We start from the raw sequence: 22964 nt of genomic DNA, 5'->3' as shown, positions 1-22964 counted from the left end.
AAGCGTATCTTAACCAAGTGGTTAATTTTGTATTTGCAGTTGAAAGGATCTTAACATGTTTTCTATGTTGTGAGGATTTTTATCTGTGCATAAGGTGAAGACTGTACAGTTGCAGCTTGTATTTTATACATTAAAAGGACTGAGAGAAGCTTCTGGTGAATAAATATGTAATATTAATATTTGTTTTAAAATATAAGGAGCTTCTTAGGATATGGTTTGAATGTTAAGAGCAATCAGATCTTGTATTTTCTTCAGCTTCTAAATGTCATGCATTCTTTGAAGAGTAAGCTGCAACAAAGCATGAATGACAAGTTCCTTTGTCATAAATGCATCTTTCAGATAAAAAACATAATGGCAAAAGAGAACAAAAGGAAGGAAATTTCATTTGTTTGTATATCTTAGCGCTAAAGTACTTGTATTCAGAGTTTGATTCCAGCTACTATTTCTGATTTTTTTTAATGTGTTTGTGTGTATACAAAGTTTTAAGCATTATTGAAGGTATGAAACTTGACAAAAGCTGAGTATACCATGTTTATGTGAAGAATATTGGATTAAGTGAATAAATTCCCCTGTTTAAGGAAATCTTTGCTCTCTCCTTTTTATGACATATGCAATTTTTTATTTTCAGTCCTTTGTCAAATGCAACTATATTTTCCTTTCATAAATTGGCCTAGATCACATAAATCTGTCAAATGTTACTGTCTAGATCTCAAGGAGTGCTACTTAAACTTGTGCAAAGAATTTATAACCTTAAGCCCCCCAAAAAAACTCCAAAAGCCCAGCTGTACCAAAATGTCTTAGAAGTAAGACCTATTATAAATAATACCATAAATCCTAGAGTAATTGAGTTACATATATGAGACTAAAAGAGTGTGTAGTTCAGACATGTTCAGGGGAAAGGTTTTTTTCCTTAAAACATCCCTCAAAATGAAGCCTTCCCCACTATTTTTCCCATGATGATCCATGTCCATGCAGGAGGGGGTGTCACATCCTAAGACCTTTCTGTCAGGTTTTTCTGCAACCAATACAAAAGTTATCAGGAGGCATGAACACAGACAGCTAATGCGAGCCTGTAAGCCTCGCTTTCTGAGGAAGGCAGAGAGAGAAAACTCCACTGCTGACCTCAGATGTTCACATAAGTGGGTAACTCAGGTTCAGCTGAGCTCATAGTGCATTGTCACATACGGTTTGTTGCCAAGAGATGGACTGTGATTTGTACAACTTGTAAGCAGCAGCAGCAACAATTTTGAAGCTAATGTTAAAAGTGTAATTGGGTAAAATCCAAGCTCTTTTCAAGGTGGTGAGAATCTTGCCAGAAACTTTTAGGAGCTTAAGCTCATTAACTGCAATGAACAACCAGGTTCAGAAATACAGACAAACATGACAAAGGTTTTCACAGCTCCTAGGAAAATAATTCTACACTGTGTTTAAAGTATTGATTTATTCAGATAACTCTTCAAAAATAATAGTAATTTTAAAAATAGGAATATTACAGATTTCAAAATTGGAATACACCTCAAATGGGGCCTGTGGCTTTTTTCCTTAATTTGCCGTGATGGGTATAGATTGATGCATAATGGCTAACTTGGCAGACTGCCTTTTTGCAGAGGGACAGGTACAGCTAGTCTGCGAAAAGAGATGACTTGTAAGAATCCCTTACCCCACTTGCTAGAAAATAATGATTCCTTATCATTGATTTCTCTCTAGGAGGAGCATTTCAGAATATATGTAAAGCCAGAAGTCGCTCACACGAGATTTTAGGATCACTATGGCTGATAGGGAGTAAAATCATAAGAAGTTCATTTCTAAGTACACAGAAAATGTGCCTGTTGAAAATAAAGCCTACTGAATATTTAATAGCTACTCCTGCTCTAACATGGTCCAGAAAACCTTGGAAATTTTTTTTCTGAAGTTACTAATTGTTTCTGATCCTATCAATGTACCAAATGTGAATACAAAAATGCAGCTTCTACCTCATACCGTGGTTTCTTCTAGCTGCAGCCAGAATAAGGTGGGTTTTTTTGTTTCCAGGTAAGTTAATGGGCTTCCATTAAGAGCAAATGAAAGACTTTTTAAAAAGACAAAGCGTGGTATCAACCTGTCTCTCTCTCCCACATAGCCTAAACAGCAAACCAGAAACAATCAGATGTAGTGTTCAAGGCTTTTGGTGTGCAGTTGTACCAGAAAATAGTGCTGACAGTCTGCCATTTATCTTTATTTGTGAGCTTCATGTCACATAATATCACAGGCTTTCTGCTATTACACACAAGCACCAGGTTTCATCTATCACAGAGTGTTCACCTCAAAATTACTGTTGTTTTGGGCTTCTTTTGTTGTTTTTGTTTTAATGCATAAAGTACACATAAGGCAGGCAAGAAAGACTGAGCAGTAGGGTTCTATTCTAGGCTGGGCAAGTTTTTGTTGGTATGCAATTTGTTTCCCCCAAAGAGACAGCTGCTTCATTTCACTCAAAAGAATGTTCTCTGCAAAAACATAACGCAAGTGATTTTATGTTATAAGGGATACAAATCTATAGGAAAAATCTGTAGGAAAATTGCTTCCTTAGGTCAGCTTTCTAACTGTAGCATCATCTCAGAGTTGGGACTGATGTTTTCAAGGGTCTTCAGTGCCCGCTTTTGACCTTTCTACATTGGTGTTCCACTGGGCTCCTCCTATATTTTGATCAGGAAGGTCATGTAAAAGAAGCAGCTAGGGTCCCCAGACCCCATCACTTCAGCTGTTGCTCCATTACTGCATGCCAGAAAGACTGGGGAGGGAGTAGAGGGTTTAGGTATGCTCTTTAACTGCTAGGACAAAACCATGGTTCGATCATGTCCCTTTATATTCCCTGTTGTTCTTGTATCTGCACTGTTGGAGTTTCAGTCCAAGGTGGAGGCAAAATGACAGCAGAGACATAGTACAGTCTGATACCCAAAGTGACAGCTGCTAAACAAAGAGGAGCTGTCTGTCTCCCATAGGTGTCTGAAAACATACACTGAATCCTTAGGCTGATGCACTGTTCCTCTAGAGAGGGATACTGAAAGAAATTTGGGTTTCTTTGCCCTTTTGCAAAGCATTTGGCACCTCACTGAGTGATGACACATTTGTTGTCACCAACAGTGTGAAAATTCCTATGTGGAAGCATTTTTTGCTTCTGTAGGTATATGTGCTTGGGTGATATGAACACATCACAAAATAATAAGGAACAGGGCAATTACCAGCAGAACTCATTTGTTATCTGCTATCAAGCCTCAGCAGTGGAGGGAACATGTCACCTGCGTGCCCTAATGAATTGTGACAGACGTCTAGAGACCAAAGCATCACCATCTGCACAATGGAAGCTGCTAGTATCTGGACATCATAATCTGTGAAGGGCGGTTTATTATTGTACCTCCAAATCACAGGTCACACAGATCCTGGAGGTATATGTCATCAGCTTTGTATGCAGTCCCTTTACAATAGCTTTACAAGAGCAAGGGATTTTTCAAGGAAACAGGGATTTAGCATATATGATATACAGCAGTTTTGGCAGCTTCAGAATCATAACGTGGTGGTAGTTTCTACAATCCTACTTCTACACATTATGCAGGTACAGGGGAAATTGTTTAAAGAATAGAATATGCAATGATGACAGGGATTTTTGACTAAATCAAGATAAAACATGTTGCCTCAGATATGCTGGAACACAGAGATTAAAACAGGAACTACGGGAATGACCCAGTATTTTTTTTCTCAACTATTTTTTTCAGAACAAGGAAAAAGGTGACCTTGAGAGACAACAGCACAGGTTAATTGGAGCAAAAAAAAGTAGGCACACACCCCCAAGACAACCAAAAAACAATGGAGATTAACTTTATCTTGCAGGCTTCAGTGTTTCCTTGCATTATAAGGAAAAGAAGAGGCTGAAGGCACAAGTCAAGCTATAGAAGCATATGTACCAATCTGGCCTCGGAAAAAATGTTGTTGTTTTTTAATGAGATCAGGTACCCTGAAGAGTGATCTTGAATTCCAAGTCAGTTCGGTAGACATTTGTTTGGTGTTTGCTTTCCTGCCTAGTAGTGAACACAGAGCACTCAAAGGCTTTTCTTTTTTATTTTTTATTTTTTTCTTTTAATTATACAAAACCAAACAAAGCACCACCACAGCCCCACAGAAGGAGGGACTTGTTTCCACCTGGTAGAGGGATATTCCTGGTCAGGTAGAAGCCCAGTGCCTTCTGCAAAGTTGTACTTGCTGGAGCCTAGCTTAAGACATGCTGCTTTCTCATCCATCTATCTCCTGACCAAAGTGATGAGCAATTGCCACCTGACTCAGGCACTGATCCTTGAAGCCAGCTTTAGCAAACAGAATGAACAGTTTGTGTACCTCCTGAATACAGCTTTTGACTTCGTGGCACTGAGGGTCACCTTCCCACACAGAGCAACTTCTGTTGCTCCCTGCAGATTTCAGTGGTCTAAACAGAAAAGGACAAGATGACTTCCTGTTCCTGCCTGTAGATTTAGGAAGTCTAATGCTCAGTAGAACAAAATGGCTATATAAAAATATCTATAATTCTGGGAAACATGATAGGAGGAATTACATGATCCGACAACAAGGTTGCTGGACTGCATTGACAGCATATGAACTTCTTAAGCTGGTGGAATACCAAGTAAACTATTAGATCCTTACCAGTGTAGATATTCAGAGCTGAAAGTCTGCTTTTCTGGCATAGTGACTAAACTCAAACCAGGTATGTAGTCTATAGGAAATCTGAAGTCAGCTGGACCTAGTAAACTGTAAACTGTCACAAGCCAGGGCAAACTGTGTTCCAGGACCAGTTTTTAGAAGCAAATATTAAATATCACTACTTTATGAATAATTCCTCAGCAAGAGAGGGCAAGGAAGCACTGACTAACACAGTTGTCCCCTTGGAAATACTGAGCTGTGGGAAAGGGTCAATATCCCACCAATGAAGCAAAGAGTTATTATATTCACTCTCCCTGTTCTGGAAGCAGATGGCTTTCATAGCTCATCTTGTGGCTAAGGATTTTCAGAATGAGCTGAAAAAGGATTTTCAGAATGAGCTGTCCATATGAAAGAAATGAAGGGAAAAAGCAATAGCAGGATGTATGTTTACTAAGCAAATACACAGTAAGTGCATCTGCTATAGCAACTGGAGACAGGGGCTTAACCTTCTGGGATGCATGTGCACAGGGAATAGCAGATACTCACTCCTTAGGGCAGGAGCAAATGGGTCACCCTGCCACAGGACACAATTTAAAGTCCTGGATGTAGCATTTAAGTCTTTAGAACAATACAGTAGTGCTCATTTTCCACCTCAGATCACAAAGCAAACAATCAGTCTTCACTAGCTGGTGCTTCTAAATGGGTTTCAACTCTCAAAGCTCACATGGAACATCTTCCTTAAAGCTACCAGGAGTGTCTTACTCTAATATTTTAGAATCAGTGTAGGTGGGTTCAGTTTCCAGCTTGCATAAGAGTTAATTTTCTTTCTGCACAAGTTCTACACACAGATACCATCACATGTGAGTGATATGGGATGATCTGCACTGTATGGCCTCCTGCTATAGGTGACTGATAGAAAAAAACCCAGCACAAAACACTGCCACAGCAACAAAGTCCCACATTTCCTACTCTTTAGAATTTTATTTATTGTTGCTACTCACCTTTAATGAAAGAAAAGACAAAAGCCACACCACAATGTGTAATTCCACAGGGGTTCTAATCAAACCCAAACTAAACATGAACTATTATTGGTTTAGTGTTAAAACTAGCAAGCTCATATAACAAAATCCAAGTAGCAAGTCACTGGAGGAAAAGTTATTAAAAAAGAAAAGCTGCTTATGTTAATTAAACAAAGAAAATCTGCCTGGCAGACAAGAACAGCCTAGCAGCAAATGCATTTAAAATATGTATCTATTTCTTGGTGTTCCCCAGATGACTCAAACACAGCTAGTATGTGTGCCCATCCATTCAGTCTTAAAGAAATTGTTGCTCATGTTGACTAAATCTGGGGAAGATACACTGGTCTTAAAAAAAAAGCCCATGTTCGTCCACCAGGTTTTGCGAATGAAGCTCCGGACCTTATTTCTGCTCCCTTTGACAGGCAGGACACAGCACAAATTAAAAACATATTAGACCTCAGAGAAACCCTTTGTTCTGGAAAACCCAAAATAGAGAAAGAGGTTCTGCCAGATCTTATCATGAGGCACCAAAAGACAACTACAAGAAAACCCGTCCATTAGAAAGCAGGCTTTATCAGCACTGCTGCTCAGTCTTTACTGAGTATTAGATGAGGAAGAGGTTACCAGCAGCTTGGGTTTTCCTCCTCACTCCCAGATACTATTTGAACAGTTGCTCCCTGTGTTGCAGTAATCCATTGAGAGAAATTAGGCTATGCCGATACTCATGTTTTCCCTAATTTCTTTTGAGACCTGAGTGGATAAGCAAGAGACTTAGAGTGAATCCCACATCCTTTCAAGAACATATGCTATTCCGCTTATCTTTTCCCTAATTTAGATTAGTTTTTTTTAGAAAAACTTTCAGTAATGACATATTACCCCCTGTTTTTGATATTAGTACACATTTAAAAAGCAACTGCAGCATATTTCATGGCAGTCATATTAAGAAAGTTGCACAGCTATTTTTATATACTTACCAATGTAGACATACTACGAACTGAGAAACTCAACAAGTCACAAAACCCAAAACAAAACATCAAAACCAACATGAGTAGAGACTGTAAGATTCTTAGGTGCATTGTTTGCTATTGAATAAATATTCAAGGATTTTCAACTTTTTAATATTACCATTTCTATGGGTTTATTTTTATGAAATTATAAAATCAAGATGGCTGTTGCTAAGCCACAGGGTTGTTAGTTTTTTAATTTTAGAGCAGGGATTTTCAATGTAACCACACAGTTACCAAAAACTTTATGAACAGTGACATTTAGTAATCTTTTACAACATCCTGCTGTGGCCAGGTGAATTTCCAGTATTTCCATTTAGGTGTTGCTGCTTGATTACCTTACAAAGAATAGCACATGTATTGTAATAAGATTGTAATAATCAACCTGAATGAAAACTCAGCAAGCTCAGTACAGGATAACTCGAGGCACACAATTCTTCATGTGATAAATATACTTTCACATGTTTGTGCATCCTTCTACTTAGCACTGATAGGTGCTAATAGGTGGTGTTTGTTTTAAACACACATAGATACCATTTTGATTGTCTTCTACTTTTAAGATATGAATTATTGTGCTGAATAGTGCCTTCGTTACTAGAAACTTCATGAACACATTGTTGATTCATAAGATTGTCTAGTGAATCTGAAAATTGCTTCCCTTCAACAAGAGAAACCAGAGACATGTAAGATGTTAAGAGTTTCTTTAAGAGATTTTTTATTTGTAATCAGACCTGTATCACATCTGTAATAATTTCTCTAGCCTCTGTTTTGTCCAGAAAATATAATCTGTCAGTGAAGATAGCAAAAATACCCACTTTCACCATGTAGTAAGCATATAACAAGCCAAGTGTTAAGTTTTCTTCTGTGCAGCTCTCGTGTACAATACAGATCCAAGTACATATCCTGGATGCAAGTGGTGTGCAGAATACCCTTCATCAATAAGAGATACTAAATGCATGCCTTAATTTAGAGATATATACTATAGATAGACACATTATTTGGTTCTCAGGGAAAACTAAGCTATTTAAGCTACAGTATTCGTTTTTCCTTGATAGGACACCATTGAAAACTTCCACAAGGCTCTGTTAGGCTTCCTACTGTCTTCTCTTTCCAAGATACTAGACTTCTGACAACACTGAAAATGATGGGCATGATTTAACGGTTGGTAATAGTGTGTCTAAAAGGGCAAGGACAGTGAAGTGATATTGTAGAAGAGCATTGTGGGAGGAAAATGGAATAGGTTCTTGTGAAGCAGTGGATCCAGCAAAAGCCTGGAATCACTGTGTTTTGAAATTCCTCTTTTTCTAGCAGTTACAAAAATAGGACATGCAAAAAATTTCCAGACTACACACAGATTATTAAAATAACTACCAGGCACATAAAAAAAAAGAGGAGACATTTTTCAAATTTATAGGGACAAAAAGCATTAACAAAAAGAAAATAACTCCAAAGAAATGAGGGTTTTGCTGTTCTACAGCTCTCCTTCCTACAGCACTGTAGGTGAATCCATGGCAAACACCATTATGCACCATGGAGTGTCTCCAACAGGACTGCTTTCCTTCATCCAGTAGACTTGCCTGCTCACCTGCCTCAGAACTGAACCTTTACTGATGATCAGTTTTCTTAGGCTCTTAGAAAGCAAAGATGTAAAGAGTGCTTACAAAAGAGCTACCTCCCAGCCAAAGGTCAACTGACAAAAAGGCTAACAGGAAAAAACATTCCAATACAACAAACATGCACACGCCTCATGACCCAATTACTTCTACCTTTCAAAGTTTGCTTGGCTGGGAAAATTCACCAAGTGTTTATGGAAGTGAACCAACTGCGTACCTGCAATCATGGTCAGTTTTCATTATTAGAAGATTTAGAAAAACTTTAATCATGTTGAATTCTTCGCATTTTTAAGTGAAAGAAGATTGAGCTAAATCATTATCTGTTATGAGTCAATGCTGTTAAATTAAAAAAAAAAAAAAAAAAGGAATCAAGCAGTTTTCGAAGAATTAATATTACAGAATGTGCAGAATGTGGCTATTCATGAATAAGCCTCCAGCCATGAGAAAGAATCCTGAAATTGTTTAACACAAGCAGCAGGACACAGCAAGTAATAGCCAATTACTTAAACCAGTTTCTTTGAGAATCATCTAACTGAGTAGAAAAGCAATTACAAAAGTTCGTCTCTTTTGCAGATCCTGTGTATCTGCTTCTCTGTATTTCTAGATGTATTACTACAATAATTCAGTTGAAGCTATTCTAGAATTAAATATACTGTTATTAATTTCAGATGTTAATAGTGCAATCATCATTACAGTAAGGGAGCATAGAAGTGAAAGCTACATTTATTTAATTTGTATTTTCAGAAAAGTCATGGATTTCTTAAGCGATATAGAGCAGTTAAAGGATAAGTTCTGTATTACCAGCTTAACACAGTGCTATTTAAAGTGAATCTATGTTAACAATTGTAAATATCTGAAGTCACTTTATGCCCAGCAGGTGAGAAAGATCTACCATGACGGAATTCAGACAGTGTATTTTCATCCTTCAAGATATTAATAAATTCAAAACCTATTTTTAAGCCACTCCAGTCTTGATTTTCTGTAAATCAAGCCCCAGCAAAGTTGCAAAACTGAAGGAAAAGCTGGTGAACTCCATATCAGCACATCAGTTTCTCTTCTTTTAATATCAAGAAAATTAAAAGGAATAGTTGAGGCACAAGTGATTTTTATGCAGAAATATAGAAGTATTTCAAATAAGTAGACTAAAACTTCAGTACTTAACTTCTTTAAAAAAAGACATAGATCATAGGTCTATGATCACAGTCACTGCAGTCTTACTGGATTGCTTTCCTCCCCATCCCAAGATGAAGAAAAAAATTGGCTCACGGAACTTACCAAACCTACTTTATACTGCCATTTCAACATAGTTCATGTTTAATCAAAGTAATGTAAAAACTCGTGCTTCAAGACAGCCTGAAAGCATTCTGCTAACTATTTCTTCAGTGAAGACAGCTTCAGCGAACCCAGTAACTCAAAGAAGAGTCCATCCAGCTGAACTGACATAAATGTTGCACGCAGAACTTACATCAAAGTGCACTGACAACAAGCTTTTCAGAGTAAGTCCATATCATAAAAGCTTGTGCTTGGAACTACTTTTATAGCTATGATTATTGTTTCTGTTAAGAGGCACTGCATAAATACGGAGTTAGTCACCTAATGCACTTAATATTTCTCAGCTGAGGACTATTGCAGCTTTACCCTATGTCTAGGTGTGATTATACTTTGGTTTGCTTTACGACAGTAGCATTGCACTAGCAATACAGCTGATACTAAAGAGAAGGCTGAAAACACTGCAGACTGGAGAGCTGAAAAAGCCAATCTGCTCCTTTACTTCTTTTCATGCTTCTTGGTTAATTTTCCTCTTTCTAGCTGGAGGCTTGTACTGCTGTTTGTTCTCTTCTCCTTTTGCTGGCTCTCCTGGGAAACTTGCTGCACTGCTCGGAGGATAGCAGTCTGCACAATCTGCTTGCTGGCGTTCTGCAGCTTAACTTCATCTTGCTCCGTCCCTGGCTTCTCACCTGCAACAGCCAAATGACAAAGAAAGGGAACTAAGCATTTGTGAATACTCTCTGAAAAGCTGAAGGATAAAGAAAGAGATGAAAAAACCAAACCAAACCCAAAACCCACAACAAACAACACCCCTCTCCCCCCCCAAAAAAAACAAACCCAAAAAGCAACAAAACAAAACCAAAACCCAAAACCAACCATGGAGTGTTTGGAAACAGTTCATTACATAGGAAACCTGTGAATACAGAAGATGATGAAGTAGGGTAGATGAAGTAGGGTAGATAGTTCCTCCATATGTTCAGTGCTACAGGACCAAAAGAAGGAGACTTGAGTCATAGACCTCATGTACCCATACCCACTTCCCAGCTCTGGGGACAGCTGTGGCTCCACTGCTGAAATAAGCACAGCTGCATTTTGCAGCAAGACAGGGAAGGAGGGTTTTGTCATTCAGCTGTGAATCACATCCTTTTTGACTTGAGCTCTGCTTCTGGATGAGGATTTGGACTTCATTTTGCAAGCCTGACATGTACTTCTTCACTACCATACAGAGAAAAACTTGTTTCACTAACATTTCTATTTATTTTTAGTTCAGACTAAAAGCTCTTACCCATCAAATTCCAACCGACCTTGAGGTACAAAATTTTGTTAAGTGCCAGTTTATTAATCCTTATGGCCTTAAAAATATTTGCAAAAGCATTTAGAAAGGCCCAGATTGCTGTAGGTAAAGCAGGAACACACAGACACACACAACACTGTAGCAACCCCACAAATACATATTTCTTATGTGACACTTCCTTATATTGCCAGAGCGAAGACAAGGTCAAGGAAGGTGATTTTCTCACTCTGCTCTCATTACCATGTGCAATACTGTGCTCAGGTCTGGGGCCCCCAACATAAGAAGGATGTCGACCTTCCGACCCAAACCATTCTGTGGTTCTGTGATTCCATGATTCCTTGAACCAATACAACCACCAGCAAAATGATCAAAGCTTACTCTATGAGAAAGAAACCATTCATTATCTCTCATGCTTCTTTGAAAGGACTTCAAAAATACACTTATTTCTATCATGTTCATATTATATGTGTTAAGGGTAAAAGTAAAATACAAATGTGATTTAATGCTACTGAAATTGAATAATTTAAAAAAAATGCAATTGCACTGAGATGACAAAGTTTGTCCACAGTTAAGAGGTTAAACCCATGAAAACTTAGAAAACATGTTTTAAGATGGAAAAGCTGACTGAATGGAATCACTTGAATTCTTGGCACAGTCAGCTTCTCCGATTCAGTTTGTTCCACTCCTTGGCACTTGAAACAGTTTTTTTTTGGAAAAATTTCAATGTTACTTAACAGTAAAGTACACATATTTCTTTATTACTCAAATATGAACTCAATTGGTATTACACAATGAATTAGTCTTCTTGCTGGGCTGAAAAAGACCAGCCAATTCAGCTGATACTCAGAATATAGTAACGAAAGCATGGATAAACATGAGACTGTAAATACAAATGAGTATGCTGGAATGGATTATGAGATTATATGAAATGTGAAAAATTTGCCAACCCCTGTAAGCCATAAACCCCCCAAAACTTATTGTTAAAAACATTCTGTCATTAAGCACATTGCTGTTGAAAGTTAGTTTTCTCTTCTTAGGGATGCTTCATTATTTAGTTGGTTCTTGACACTTAATCTACAAAATCTGAACGTTAAGTATTTTTACATTAGGAAGGTCATCCACAGCAACACCCAGTTGAAAAAAGGATAGTTTTAGTTTTCCAGTGAATTTCTACCTAAGTTTTAAGTAATTTATCATGGAGCACAGCCTGCCTGAAAGCGTCACTCAGATAAACAAGACCTACATTACATCTTCCCAGCTCAAACTCATTAGATGATTCCTTTTTTATTATTTTTTTTTTTTTTACCAGGAAAATAAATCAAGAACCCAAAACCTCTGTGCTATTACTGCCCTGATGGTTTAGATAGGCACAGAAGAGAAATAAGGCAGCTCATACAAACTTCGGAATTTTACACCTGTATAACACATTTAGGTGGGTAGTAACCCAGGTAACAACAGCTAATTGGTTTTGGACATGGAAAAAGTCAAAGATGTTGGCCTGGGGTGATGTGACCAAAGAGACCATTGACATCTTATGTTAAACATACAGATTAGAAAGTAACAGTGAAAAAAAATAGCCCTTTTTGAGGAAGATACCTGACATTGTGTGGAGGTCTAAGCCTGCACTAGGACCATTACATGTAGGAGCTAGACTGCCAACCAGGATCCAGACATGCTGAGCAGTCAGACAAGAATGTCTGGCTCCCTGAGGTGTGTGGCAACCATCACAGCTGGTTCATCTGGACATGGTTGGGAAAATGATTCTAGATTGGCTCTGTCTGAGCAGGAGTTGGACAACATGACATCCAGAGGTCCCTTCCAACCTCAAGCCTTCCCTGTTCTAGCTGGTGAGGCTGCCATAAACCCCAACTTTTCCACTTCCTGAAGGAGTAAACATGTGTCTGGAAGAGCTATGTGGTAAGAGGTTATTTATTTATTGTGCTGAGAAGGTCATTTATTTATTGATATGCTGGCACTACTCCAAGCAAGAGAGGGATTGACTAAGGAAAACTGAGATGACTCATGTAAGGATCCCAAAGGGATCATGAGCTGGAACATATCTATCAAACTGCTCCACATTGCTGAAATACAGACTGCTGTGGGTATAAACAAAGGCACAAATCTGAGTGGCTATAAAATTAATCAGACATTTTAAGAACTGCATATTTTCCATTAGGTAAAACAGACATTGGTCCCGTTGTCTAACTATTTGGTGTTTAGCTAATCAGAATAAGAGTTACCAAGGTGATAAGATACAATTAATTTTTATCTATTATTTTTTGAGATTTGAAGAATAACTAGCTTTATTAAAATTTCATTAAACTAGGTCATTTGAAGTAATTGCTAGGAAAAACTTGCAGGATAGCAGCAACAGCATTCTGCCTATTAATTATCCTTGTCTAATGACTATACTTTTTCTCCCAATGACAGAAAATCTTTTCTACTTATTCTCTATCTTTAAATGCTCACCTGACTTATACAGGAACCCAGCACCCTAGTTCTGCAAATAGAGAACTGAAAAATGCAGGTTAAGTGATATTAAATGCAAGGTAGCAATTTTACCTCAAGACATGACAGTCTCTTTAGCATGTTTCTAGTACCTTGTCTTTCACTTGGTAAGTTTTATGCCAACTAATGTAGCAAATTAAAAGTAATCTGTAAACTCCAGCCTGGTTCTGCAATCTAAAATTCAGGTTGAGAGATTAAAAAAAAACCCTCAAAATTTTGGACTGACTGCAGGAATCAGTCACATATTCCACTTTCATCTAAAACTAGTGCCATATGTAAGTACCTTGAAATTCCCTTGGCTCACTTGAAGATGTTCCCCATGAAGGAAAATTTGCTAGCAGTTTGGAAAAAGAATAAAAACATTTGGAGTATATCAAAGTATTCATTTCAATTACTAGAACTAATATTAGTTTAAGTCCAAGAACATCTTGTGTAGGAGACTACATTCTCTGCAATGTTTGCACTATGGAATATGCATAGAAAAGTATACAAGGAAAACGATAGCTACAGAGAAATAGCATTTAGCACAGCTTAAATCTTGAAAAACTTCATTCTGGTTGCACATGGAGCTTTTATCATTTACACACTTTACTTTCTTCAAAGCATCCTGAGTCACTTCCTTTTCAGATTGCAATCAAAGTAGTCTCCTGCGCTTCCTGTTGATATCCCCTGTGCCTTTTCCCTTTCAGCTTGCTACAAGTTAAAATTAATGTTTTATAAACACTCCTGTTAAGTAACACTTCATAACAGGTAATTTGTATGAATCAGCAGTTAAGTTTTCTACCAGATCTTTTCATCGGATAATTGGGAATACTATCATGAAGCTAAACTACCACAGGCATGATCTTGCTCTTGCAAAGATGCAAGTCCATCTCAGATCCACTAATGCTGGCAGTGAACTGTGGAGGAATGAGACACCTTTCAGTGGGTGCAGAATCAGTGATTTAGAAGGAAAGAGAGCAACATTTCTGACATGGAAAGAGAGCAGGGGCTAAATGGTGAACGAGCTGTAGTAGGAAGGAACTTTGAACTCTTGGAGACATGGACTAAAAATAATTTATCTCATCTCATACATTTTGAGAAAAGATTAGTCATTCATGAGCATGCATGACCATGAATGTAAACCCTATCTCAGGAAACTTCTATTGTTCCTCAGTTATTCCTTTTGCTTCTTCAACTGTATGAGCTTATTGCTTTTCCCAGGAGAAAAATAATGCCTTTAATTTTAATTCACCTTTTCTCCAAGCATGTGACATTCATGCAGTTCATCATGTCTTCCTGCAGGTTAAGTCCCATCATGTCTTGAGGCACAACACAAGCATTGCATTTGAAGAGAATAGCTTAGCTTATATGACAGGTTGCATGAATCCCAAGGGCCATGCATCAGAGATCAAAAGTTTATGTTATGTTCTGCTTCACAGGAATAACAAATGCGGTTTAATTTCAGCAAATGAATACAACTAAAGTTGTTCTGGAAAAAAAGAAATTTTTGTTTGTGTAAAAAGCTTTGAGCTTAAGCATACCTAAGGCTAACAATAAAAATCACATTCCTCTAAGCAAACTCCTGAGAAATTCAGAACTCACTATTACCCAAGATGTATTCCCTTGTTACTACAATTTCATTTTATGCAGAATTTCTGAAGCTGAACGAGCCATGAAGCAAATATTCTTTCTTCATTTTTCCATGAAATTCAGTAGGCATATCCTTTAACTAGAAAATTTACTATTTGTTTTATTAATATACTGCTTTGGATTGTGATAGTTAACCATTATAGTATTTTCTGCAGCTTTGCAACAATAGAATTATTTTTTCATTATTGATAAAAATTAATAATAATCCAACAAAAATACTGCTGCCTGGTAAATCCATTTCAATTCTATTGAAAATTACTACTGTAATTTTTATAATCCAAATGTCAGTATTAATGAAATTTTAAAATGGAATGGAAGTATAAGTAAGCAAGACTGTGATGATAAGACTCCATCATGAGGTGCAGTGCAGATGTGTGGGAACTAATACATTGAAAAAAAGTTGTGGGATATTACTTCAATTGTGTTTATAAACTGTAGATCTTTCAAAAAAAATTAAAGAACCTGGCAAGTTTGTAATGACATAATGTACATGTATATGTTGTAGTAATTAACAGCAACATTCTTTGTATTAACATTGATATTCTACTACAAGAAACAAAGTTCCCTTCTTTTAACTTTCCATTGGCATCAGGCAGTGATATATCTCTCCAGCTTGTCAACCACAGCATGGAAGTTCCAGATGAGCCTCTTCTGGCAAATATTTTGTAACCTGTGAATTGAAATGGTTAAAAAAAAATAAAATAAAAAAAATCAAAAAATCTTCTTTGATTTGCCTTATAGGTTGGTGCTAGGATTTCAGCACTAGAAGTCTAATTTGAAGAAGAGATATAAAATATGCTGCACAGCAGCCATAGTCAGGAAATGTTGATGAGTCATGCCAATTACATCCAGAATGAATGAACATGGCAGTCATCCAGGGCTGAAGGCTTTCCAACACATGTGCATAAAACCAATGTTATGCATGAGTGTCATTAAGCTATTCCCAGGATTAGAGACCCCATTTGTCTCCATATCAGTAATGATTCCAGTTCAGAGACCTCATGAAAAGGTCCTACTCCGAAATTGTAAATTTAATCTTGAAAAATTAAGTAAGAAATTTATTCTTAACAGTATTAGAGTTGATTCTGTCCAGTGCTGTTTCTCAAGCTCTAAAATGGAGCCTTCTTAAGTCCTGACACACAGCTGTCAAGTATAGGATGGCAATACTCACGCTACCTCTATCCTTAACTCCTGCCATGCAACCAGCATGGAAAAAGAACTGTATCAGAAAGGTGGCCAGCACAGACGACTTTGCTCTTCAAAACAAATAATAAAAATGAAGCTGGAAAATCCCTGAACACTAATCCGTGAGGAATGTAAGGGCAAAGAAGCAGACCAAAAATGCAGATAAACTGTCTCAAAGGATGAAATATCTCCAGAGTATCATTGTACCATTTTTATCCAGACATTAGCTATATCTGAAATGAAGTCTGGCTTGTTGTTTTGTTGGGGTTTTTTTCTCACCGAGTTTTGCTCTTTCTGGAAGTCTCTTTGGTTTGTTTACTATATGAAAGTTATCTTTTTGAAGACTCCAGTGAGTTATTTCATGCTATTTGAAATATGCCAGCCAAAATGAAGCTTCTAAATTCTTTTATATTAAGAGATTATTGGAATCTATAGATGTATTCTCTACCTAGCTTTGCTGGGTGTTAGAAGACTTGTGGTATCCACCACTGTATAGTGTAAGTGAAGAACTATGTACAGGTTAATTAAATTTGCAATATTTAAACCTGGTTATTTTTGTAAAAAGTTAAGAAAAAAAGGAAGAGGTTATTGCAACCTGTCAAAAACCAGCAAATCAGTAAAAACATCCTGCTACATTTTAGATGTGTTTCAATTTATACCAGATTATTCAGAGTCTAATTTCAGAAATTGCCTAGTTAGACCTCAGGTGAAGCAAAGTCTTTCCTTATCTCTTGAAAAAAAAAAAATAAAACAACAACCAAAAAAACCCAAACCGAAACCAAATCAATTCCCCTTCCAAAACCCCTTACTTCAAGACAAAATGTAATGTTAATCTGTGAGTATTTAACAGAAGCAGTAAGGGATACACATCCCCTCCACGCTGACAGTGACTGGATTCGCAGTGTCATTATATGAGATACGCATACTACAAAGTGAAGCAAATCTAAGTAATCCACAGGAGATTTTATTTGTCTTACAGTAAGAGAAATACCTGAATAGAACAGGGTTCAATTTACTTCTTCAGGCAGAAAATTGCAGACTTTCTTGAAGAAGGAAGACAGCATCTTCTGATAACATGACTACAGGCATTTGCATGGTCAGATGACAGCAGCACAGAGCTCACCTGTCTTGACTTCCCTGGCAAGGCATTTTAAAGGAACCCAAAGCTTTTTATGGTTATTCAGGTCAGCTTTTCATTTCTGCTAACATCAGTACAGATTCTGCTCCAATTGAAATCCCCTAAGAAATAGTAAATCTTGTTCTGTAGGAGCTTGCAAATTATTATGGGAAGAACACACTACAAATGGGTAACCACTACTCAAATATTTCAGAAAGACTATAAAGAAATAACCAATACATTGCTTGCAAAGAATTTTTGTTTAACTTAGTAAACTCAATACAACAGATTAATAACATCTGTAATTGATAAGATTGAAGGTATAGGAATAAATCTGCCTTTTACTGCATTTTACAGTAACTGCATTTAATTTCCATTATCATTATAAAGCTTATAAACTTGGAATCATATTATTTGTATCTATAACAAGTACAATGGAGCAATCCATCTAGAAGAATAATCACTTGGAAGGACAAACTTTAGAGGCCAGTCTAAGTCATTCCTTTTGATTATTCACTGTTTGACTTTCCTGCTCAATACATGGAGCCCATACACAATGCCAGTAAGGATGTTAATAACAACTGTATCGCTTATTACCACCATCCCTCAACTATGAAGAACTCCTTCAATATAGGCCACACAGCCACTGTGAAGACACTATTCTTTTCACTGCTAGGCTGAATAGGATTCAACCCAGTGATATGGAAGTGACAGGTGCCAGCTCAATTTATTTAAGCCTTCAGTTCTGTTAAAAATAATTTGAAAAAAGTAAATTTTGTGCCAGTTTTTAACACTATGTTGATTTATAGTTTAAAGAAAGATTGCACTTAGGACTGTTGACTACTTTTTGAGCTTGCTAATTTCATACCATTTCTGAATATCTATGAACTAACTTTCTTCCACCTCACTAATGAGATCTCCTGGTGGAGTTTCACAGCAGGGAAAAGATCAATGTGTCACTGGGGAGAGGTCAGCACAAAAAACAATTTTTCCTCAGCAAAAAAGAACAAGAAATTCCCTCCTATATAATTTCTTCTTACCAGGTGGCAAACACTTTTAAGTATTCTTGCAAGCTCTTAGCTGCAAATGAGTTCAGATACTTTTGGAAGGCAACTGGTCTCCATACTCACTACCAGCCATCACAAATTCTGGACAAAAACAACTATCGCATCAGACTGCATGAAATCTGCAAAGTAGTCTCACCTGTAGCCTCCAAATTATGTCCATCACATGGACTTTGCCAACACTAAGCCGGGAAAGAATCCTACATGTATATCCTCATATCTTACATTAGGTAAGATTTTGGTACTGCAGAATGAGAGCATTAGCAGAATGTAGCATGGCAGTAATGGGAACAAGCCATTTTTCCATTCATTAACAGGTCCCTGCAGAGTGTCTTGATCTGTGCATTGTAAACAGGGTTCTCCACAGCACCTGTAACTCTAAAACCAAAAAAAGCAAAAGGCTATCAAGAAATTTTATGTCTTTGCATCCTGCAGCACAACAAGTTGTTGCTTTCCCAGCTTTTCCACTACAGAAGATCAGGACTATTCAGACAAGTAAGCACATCTGTTTCAGTGTGCAGCTGCTACATCTTCAATTGCAGCTTAATGAGATTCCTAAAATGTTTGGTACAGGATGCACTTCTGATCTTCAGTGTCATTACGCAAGTCTGCTACGCTGCTCCAAGATTAAAAATGTTAAGAACAGCTGTGCTGCTGAAAAGCTAGTCGAAAAGCTATTTGTGTTGCTGTTGTAAGAAAAAGGTGCTGAGCAGCGAATATTCTTACTTATCTAATGTCTATCTTTAAACTTTAAGTATGTTCCCACATCTTTTTTTTTTACATAAAAATATTGATATAAAAATGAGTTCTACCTCCCCTTCCTTCTTTTGGGATTGCAGGGTCATGAGTAAAGCCTTCAAGTTCCTAGTTATGGAGAAAATGTCAGGAAAGAAGGATTCTTCAAGTGACACTGAAAAATAACAAAATTCACCTGAAAGATGAAATCACACAACTCAAAGTAGATACAAGCTTAAAGGATGGGAGTGTTCAGACACTGAAACAAACTGCCTTGATGTATTCAGATCAAAACTGATTCCTTGCAAAAAGATATTATTCAGCCAAAAATAAAGATCCCTAGTCAACCAAACACAGCTTTGATTAGTACTAACTGGGTGAAAAAAATGATGGCCCGCAATGATGAGACTCTAATTTGACTTTTTTTTTTTTTTTTTTTTTTTTAAAGGTCTTACATTATGGACTAAAATTATAAAAATATACTCAAATGATCACCGAAATTATACTCTAGTGAAAGTCGCTGGAAAACCCACTAGGTAGCTCAGATATCTTTAATAGGTTCTAACTTTATTCCCAAGCTAGTTTTAAAAATGCAGGCCATCTCTGTACTGTATCAGTACATACACATAAGGGCAAAGGTCCAAGACAGAAGTGTTTGAGTGACTCATGCAAAACAGCATCAGGAAAAAGAATAATCCTTCAAGCATGAAAAATTCCCATGTCTCCCACTTGTTCAGGCAACTCAGAAGTAAACAGTATTAATTTAAATTTTATTTTACCTTTCCACTGGAAGAAAGCAAGTTTTAGGGGTGAAAATAAGCATGGAGTATGTCCAAGGTCATTTTGGGGAGAAGTTAACTGAAAGCAATTTGCAAAGGAGTATTCAGATATTGATTAGCAATGTTTAAAGTTATTGTTAAATCTGATAAATCCTTATAGTGGAAGTGATTACTCCATTGTAAACTAATGATGTGGTAACAAAAGAAAACTTGCTGCTAATGCTTTAGAACAAGCAAATGTTTTGATTACTCTCCCTTACCTTACAAGTAAGGACAGATATTTCTTCTGTGGAATTTTATTGTTATCAATCTTTTATAAGCTAATTTGGCACTGATTTTTTTTTTTTTAAAGATTCTGGAATACACTCTCTTCTGAAGCTTCCTAAGAAAATCTGCCAATTCAACAACTACAACTTCACTTTGCTTTTTGACCTGAACTATAACCTTGAAATTTCATGTTTCTCTACTGCCGTGGCACGCATACTTTAATCCTTACATCCAAGGATCAGTAACTCTTGTTTTGTCTACATCTCAGGCTACTTAAACCAGTTCAATTCAGGAAAAGTAAGGAAGTTAAACTATGCATTGTGTAGCTTCTCCAGTTTTCTACCACATGGATCATCCTCCATTGTAAGGGCAGCTCGTCATGTGGGAATGCCCCTGCTAAAATGAACTCCCAGACATCTCATAGAGTTTGAATTGCATTTCCTATACACCAACCTGTCATTAGTCAACCAGCACAACAAAGTGCAATGAAGGCCCAGTCAAATTAAACCGAGTTAGGAAAAATGTACTTTTCTCAGTTCCTTTTTCTGGAACAGACTCAAAGTTAATTAAATCTGGGTATGAATAAAAATCACACATGAATAGTAGCTTTTTGCATACCTGTAAATAGGAATATACTGTCTAGAATGAGCCAGAAAGTCCTGTTTTGAACACAAAACACTGGCCTATTTGTAACAATTTTGATCTATCTAGCTCAGTAATATCCAGGCTTTTTTGGGGGTTTGTTGGTTGGTTGTTTTGTAAGGCTTTGGAGGGAGTGTTGTTTTGTTGTTTGTTTGTGGGGTTTTTTGTTGTCTTGTTGTGTGTGGGGGGGGTGTTATTGCTGTTCGCTGTTCTTTTTGTTGTTTGTTTGGTTTTGGTATATTTTTGCTTTATATAGTAGCTGTAAGTTTTACGCAAAAGAGTTGAAGCTTAACAGGAAAGTATCTATTCAGTCAATGGTCAGTTGGCTTCGCCTTTGAGAAAGTATATTAAACTTGATAAACTTTTCTATTTAAAAGTTTATAAACACAGTACGTTAATTCAGTGCTCTGCATATCTTCATCTTCAGACAAACAAGCTCCATTATTTTTTCCGGAAGAGAGTTTCCTTTTGATTGTTGTTGTTTTGTTTTCTTTTTTTCCATCCCCATCCTGGAAGGATGCTTAGCATTCTAACCCAAACCATTTATATTAGACTAATCTTTATCTTCCCCTCTCCCACCCTCCCAAAACATAAACGAACAGAAAATAAGGTCATTCATCACAGAGTGATAAAATCAGAAAGTTGACTCAAGAAATTAAACTCAATTTCTTAGTAAACTTATGGCATTCTCATAGCATATGGCCTTAAGTACTATGAAAATGCTATAACAATGTACAAAACTTCTGACTTTTAGTTTGTTTTTTTTTTTTTATTTAATATCTAGTAAGGCAATAATGCCAGGGCAGGGCTAATTTACAGTGAAGGAAAGTGATTAAAAAGTGAAATCTACTCAGGCTTGCTCTGTCTGAATACAAAGGATTGTCAAGCCCCTCTGACTGCTTTATCATTTCTTTTACCAGTTCCTACTTAGTTACCCTATGTATATTATGGCAACATCTGCAAGGAAACCATGGGCTTTTCTTTGAGTAAAAGCATACATACATGACTATACAACAGACTTTGACAACTTTTTTTTTCCTTTCTGCATTAGAGTTGTGAAAAGAACAATTCATGCAGTTATTAATGAGATTTGTGGTTTATTCACTGTCAGCCTTTGGGGAAAAATAAGCATGTTTTCATTCTTCTTTGAGGTAATCCGTTCCTGCAGTATTCAAGTCCCACACTGCATTTTAAAAATGAGTACAGTTGATGGTAACAGTCTGTCAGATAAAAGGAATTCAGAAAAAGAGCCACAAATACTGAAAGGTGTAGTACAAAAACCAGTGGCTGGTTCTATTGAGATAGATAACTTAGTCCCAGTTTCAGAACATGATGTACAAGGAAGTATCAAATTAGACAGCAACTGGTCTGTTAAAGAGAAAATGAATTTCTTATCGTTGAAAAGGGATATTAATTTCTGAAAGAATTAGACTGTGTTGAGTCAGCAAAGTCAACTTCAAGATAATTTCTTTTTTAATGAAGGTATAAAAATTTTGGGTTCTTATCCCTGCAAAGACTGGATATAGAATTTCAAAGGAACACAAAACTTCCATTAGCTTTGCAAAATAAAGGCATTAATAGCTACTCATTGTCAAGTTGCAGCTTTTACGTTCCCTTTTTATTGACCCACTCTTTTTAGTAACAATTATACATCTTTAAATAAGTTAATTTCAAGTCATTTCACTACAGAAGATATTATCCACGGCTTACATTCATATCCTGGAGCTACTGGGTCTCTCATCACTTTCTGAACAACAAACTGCCTATTCCAAGCATAATGTGCCAAGCCAAATACAGATTTTCTGCAGCTTCCCTTCTATGCTGTATATACTACATATATACATATATACTACACAGCAGAGATTCTCGACCCTTATAGAGTGAGGTCTCACATTAGACGTGAGCTCCTGATGAAGTCAATTTTGTTCCAGTAAAAACTGTACTGAACAAACTTTCTCTTCTCTTCCATTCAAACACTTGGGGTGGTGGAGAAGAAGGAGGAACAGAAATTTGTGAAGTATTTCCAGGAGTTTCAGAGATTGTCTCATTGGCAGCCACTGGTGTTGGCGCTGGGGGGATGGTATTCACTCTCCATACAAGGCCATGCAGTGACTTTCTGACCCTTTTGTGCACAGTCCCCTGCACACTTGTACAGGAAGGTCCTGTCCCTG

The 22964-nt window shown here is 37.0% G+C and overlaps 1 protein-coding gene across 1 annotated transcript; it reads right to left on the bottom strand.

Moving 5' to 3' along the window:
* Nucleotides 1–10068: 10068 nt before the first annotated feature.
* On the bottom strand, nucleotides 10069–10259 carry LOC104403680 (chromosome unknown open reading frame, human C18orf42; the record flags this gene model as incomplete). The annotated part of the gene is made up of 1 exon (XM_010011914.1): nucleotides 10069–10259. A coding segment is annotated over one exon (191 nt), but the record flags the coding sequence as incomplete, so codon positions are not given.
* Between the last annotated feature and the right edge of the window lie 12705 nt (nucleotides 10260–22964).

Source organism: Nestor notabilis, unplaced genomic scaffold (assembly GCF_000696875.1).
Source record: "Nestor notabilis isolate BGI_N333 unplaced genomic scaffold, ASM69687v1 scaffold453, whole genome shotgun sequence".
Lineage (NCBI taxonomy): Eukaryota > Metazoa > Chordata > Aves > Psittaciformes > Psittacidae > Nestor > Nestor notabilis.
The sequence above is the reverse complement of the archived record's forward strand: the minus strand, read 5'-3'. Positions and strand labels throughout refer to the sequence as shown.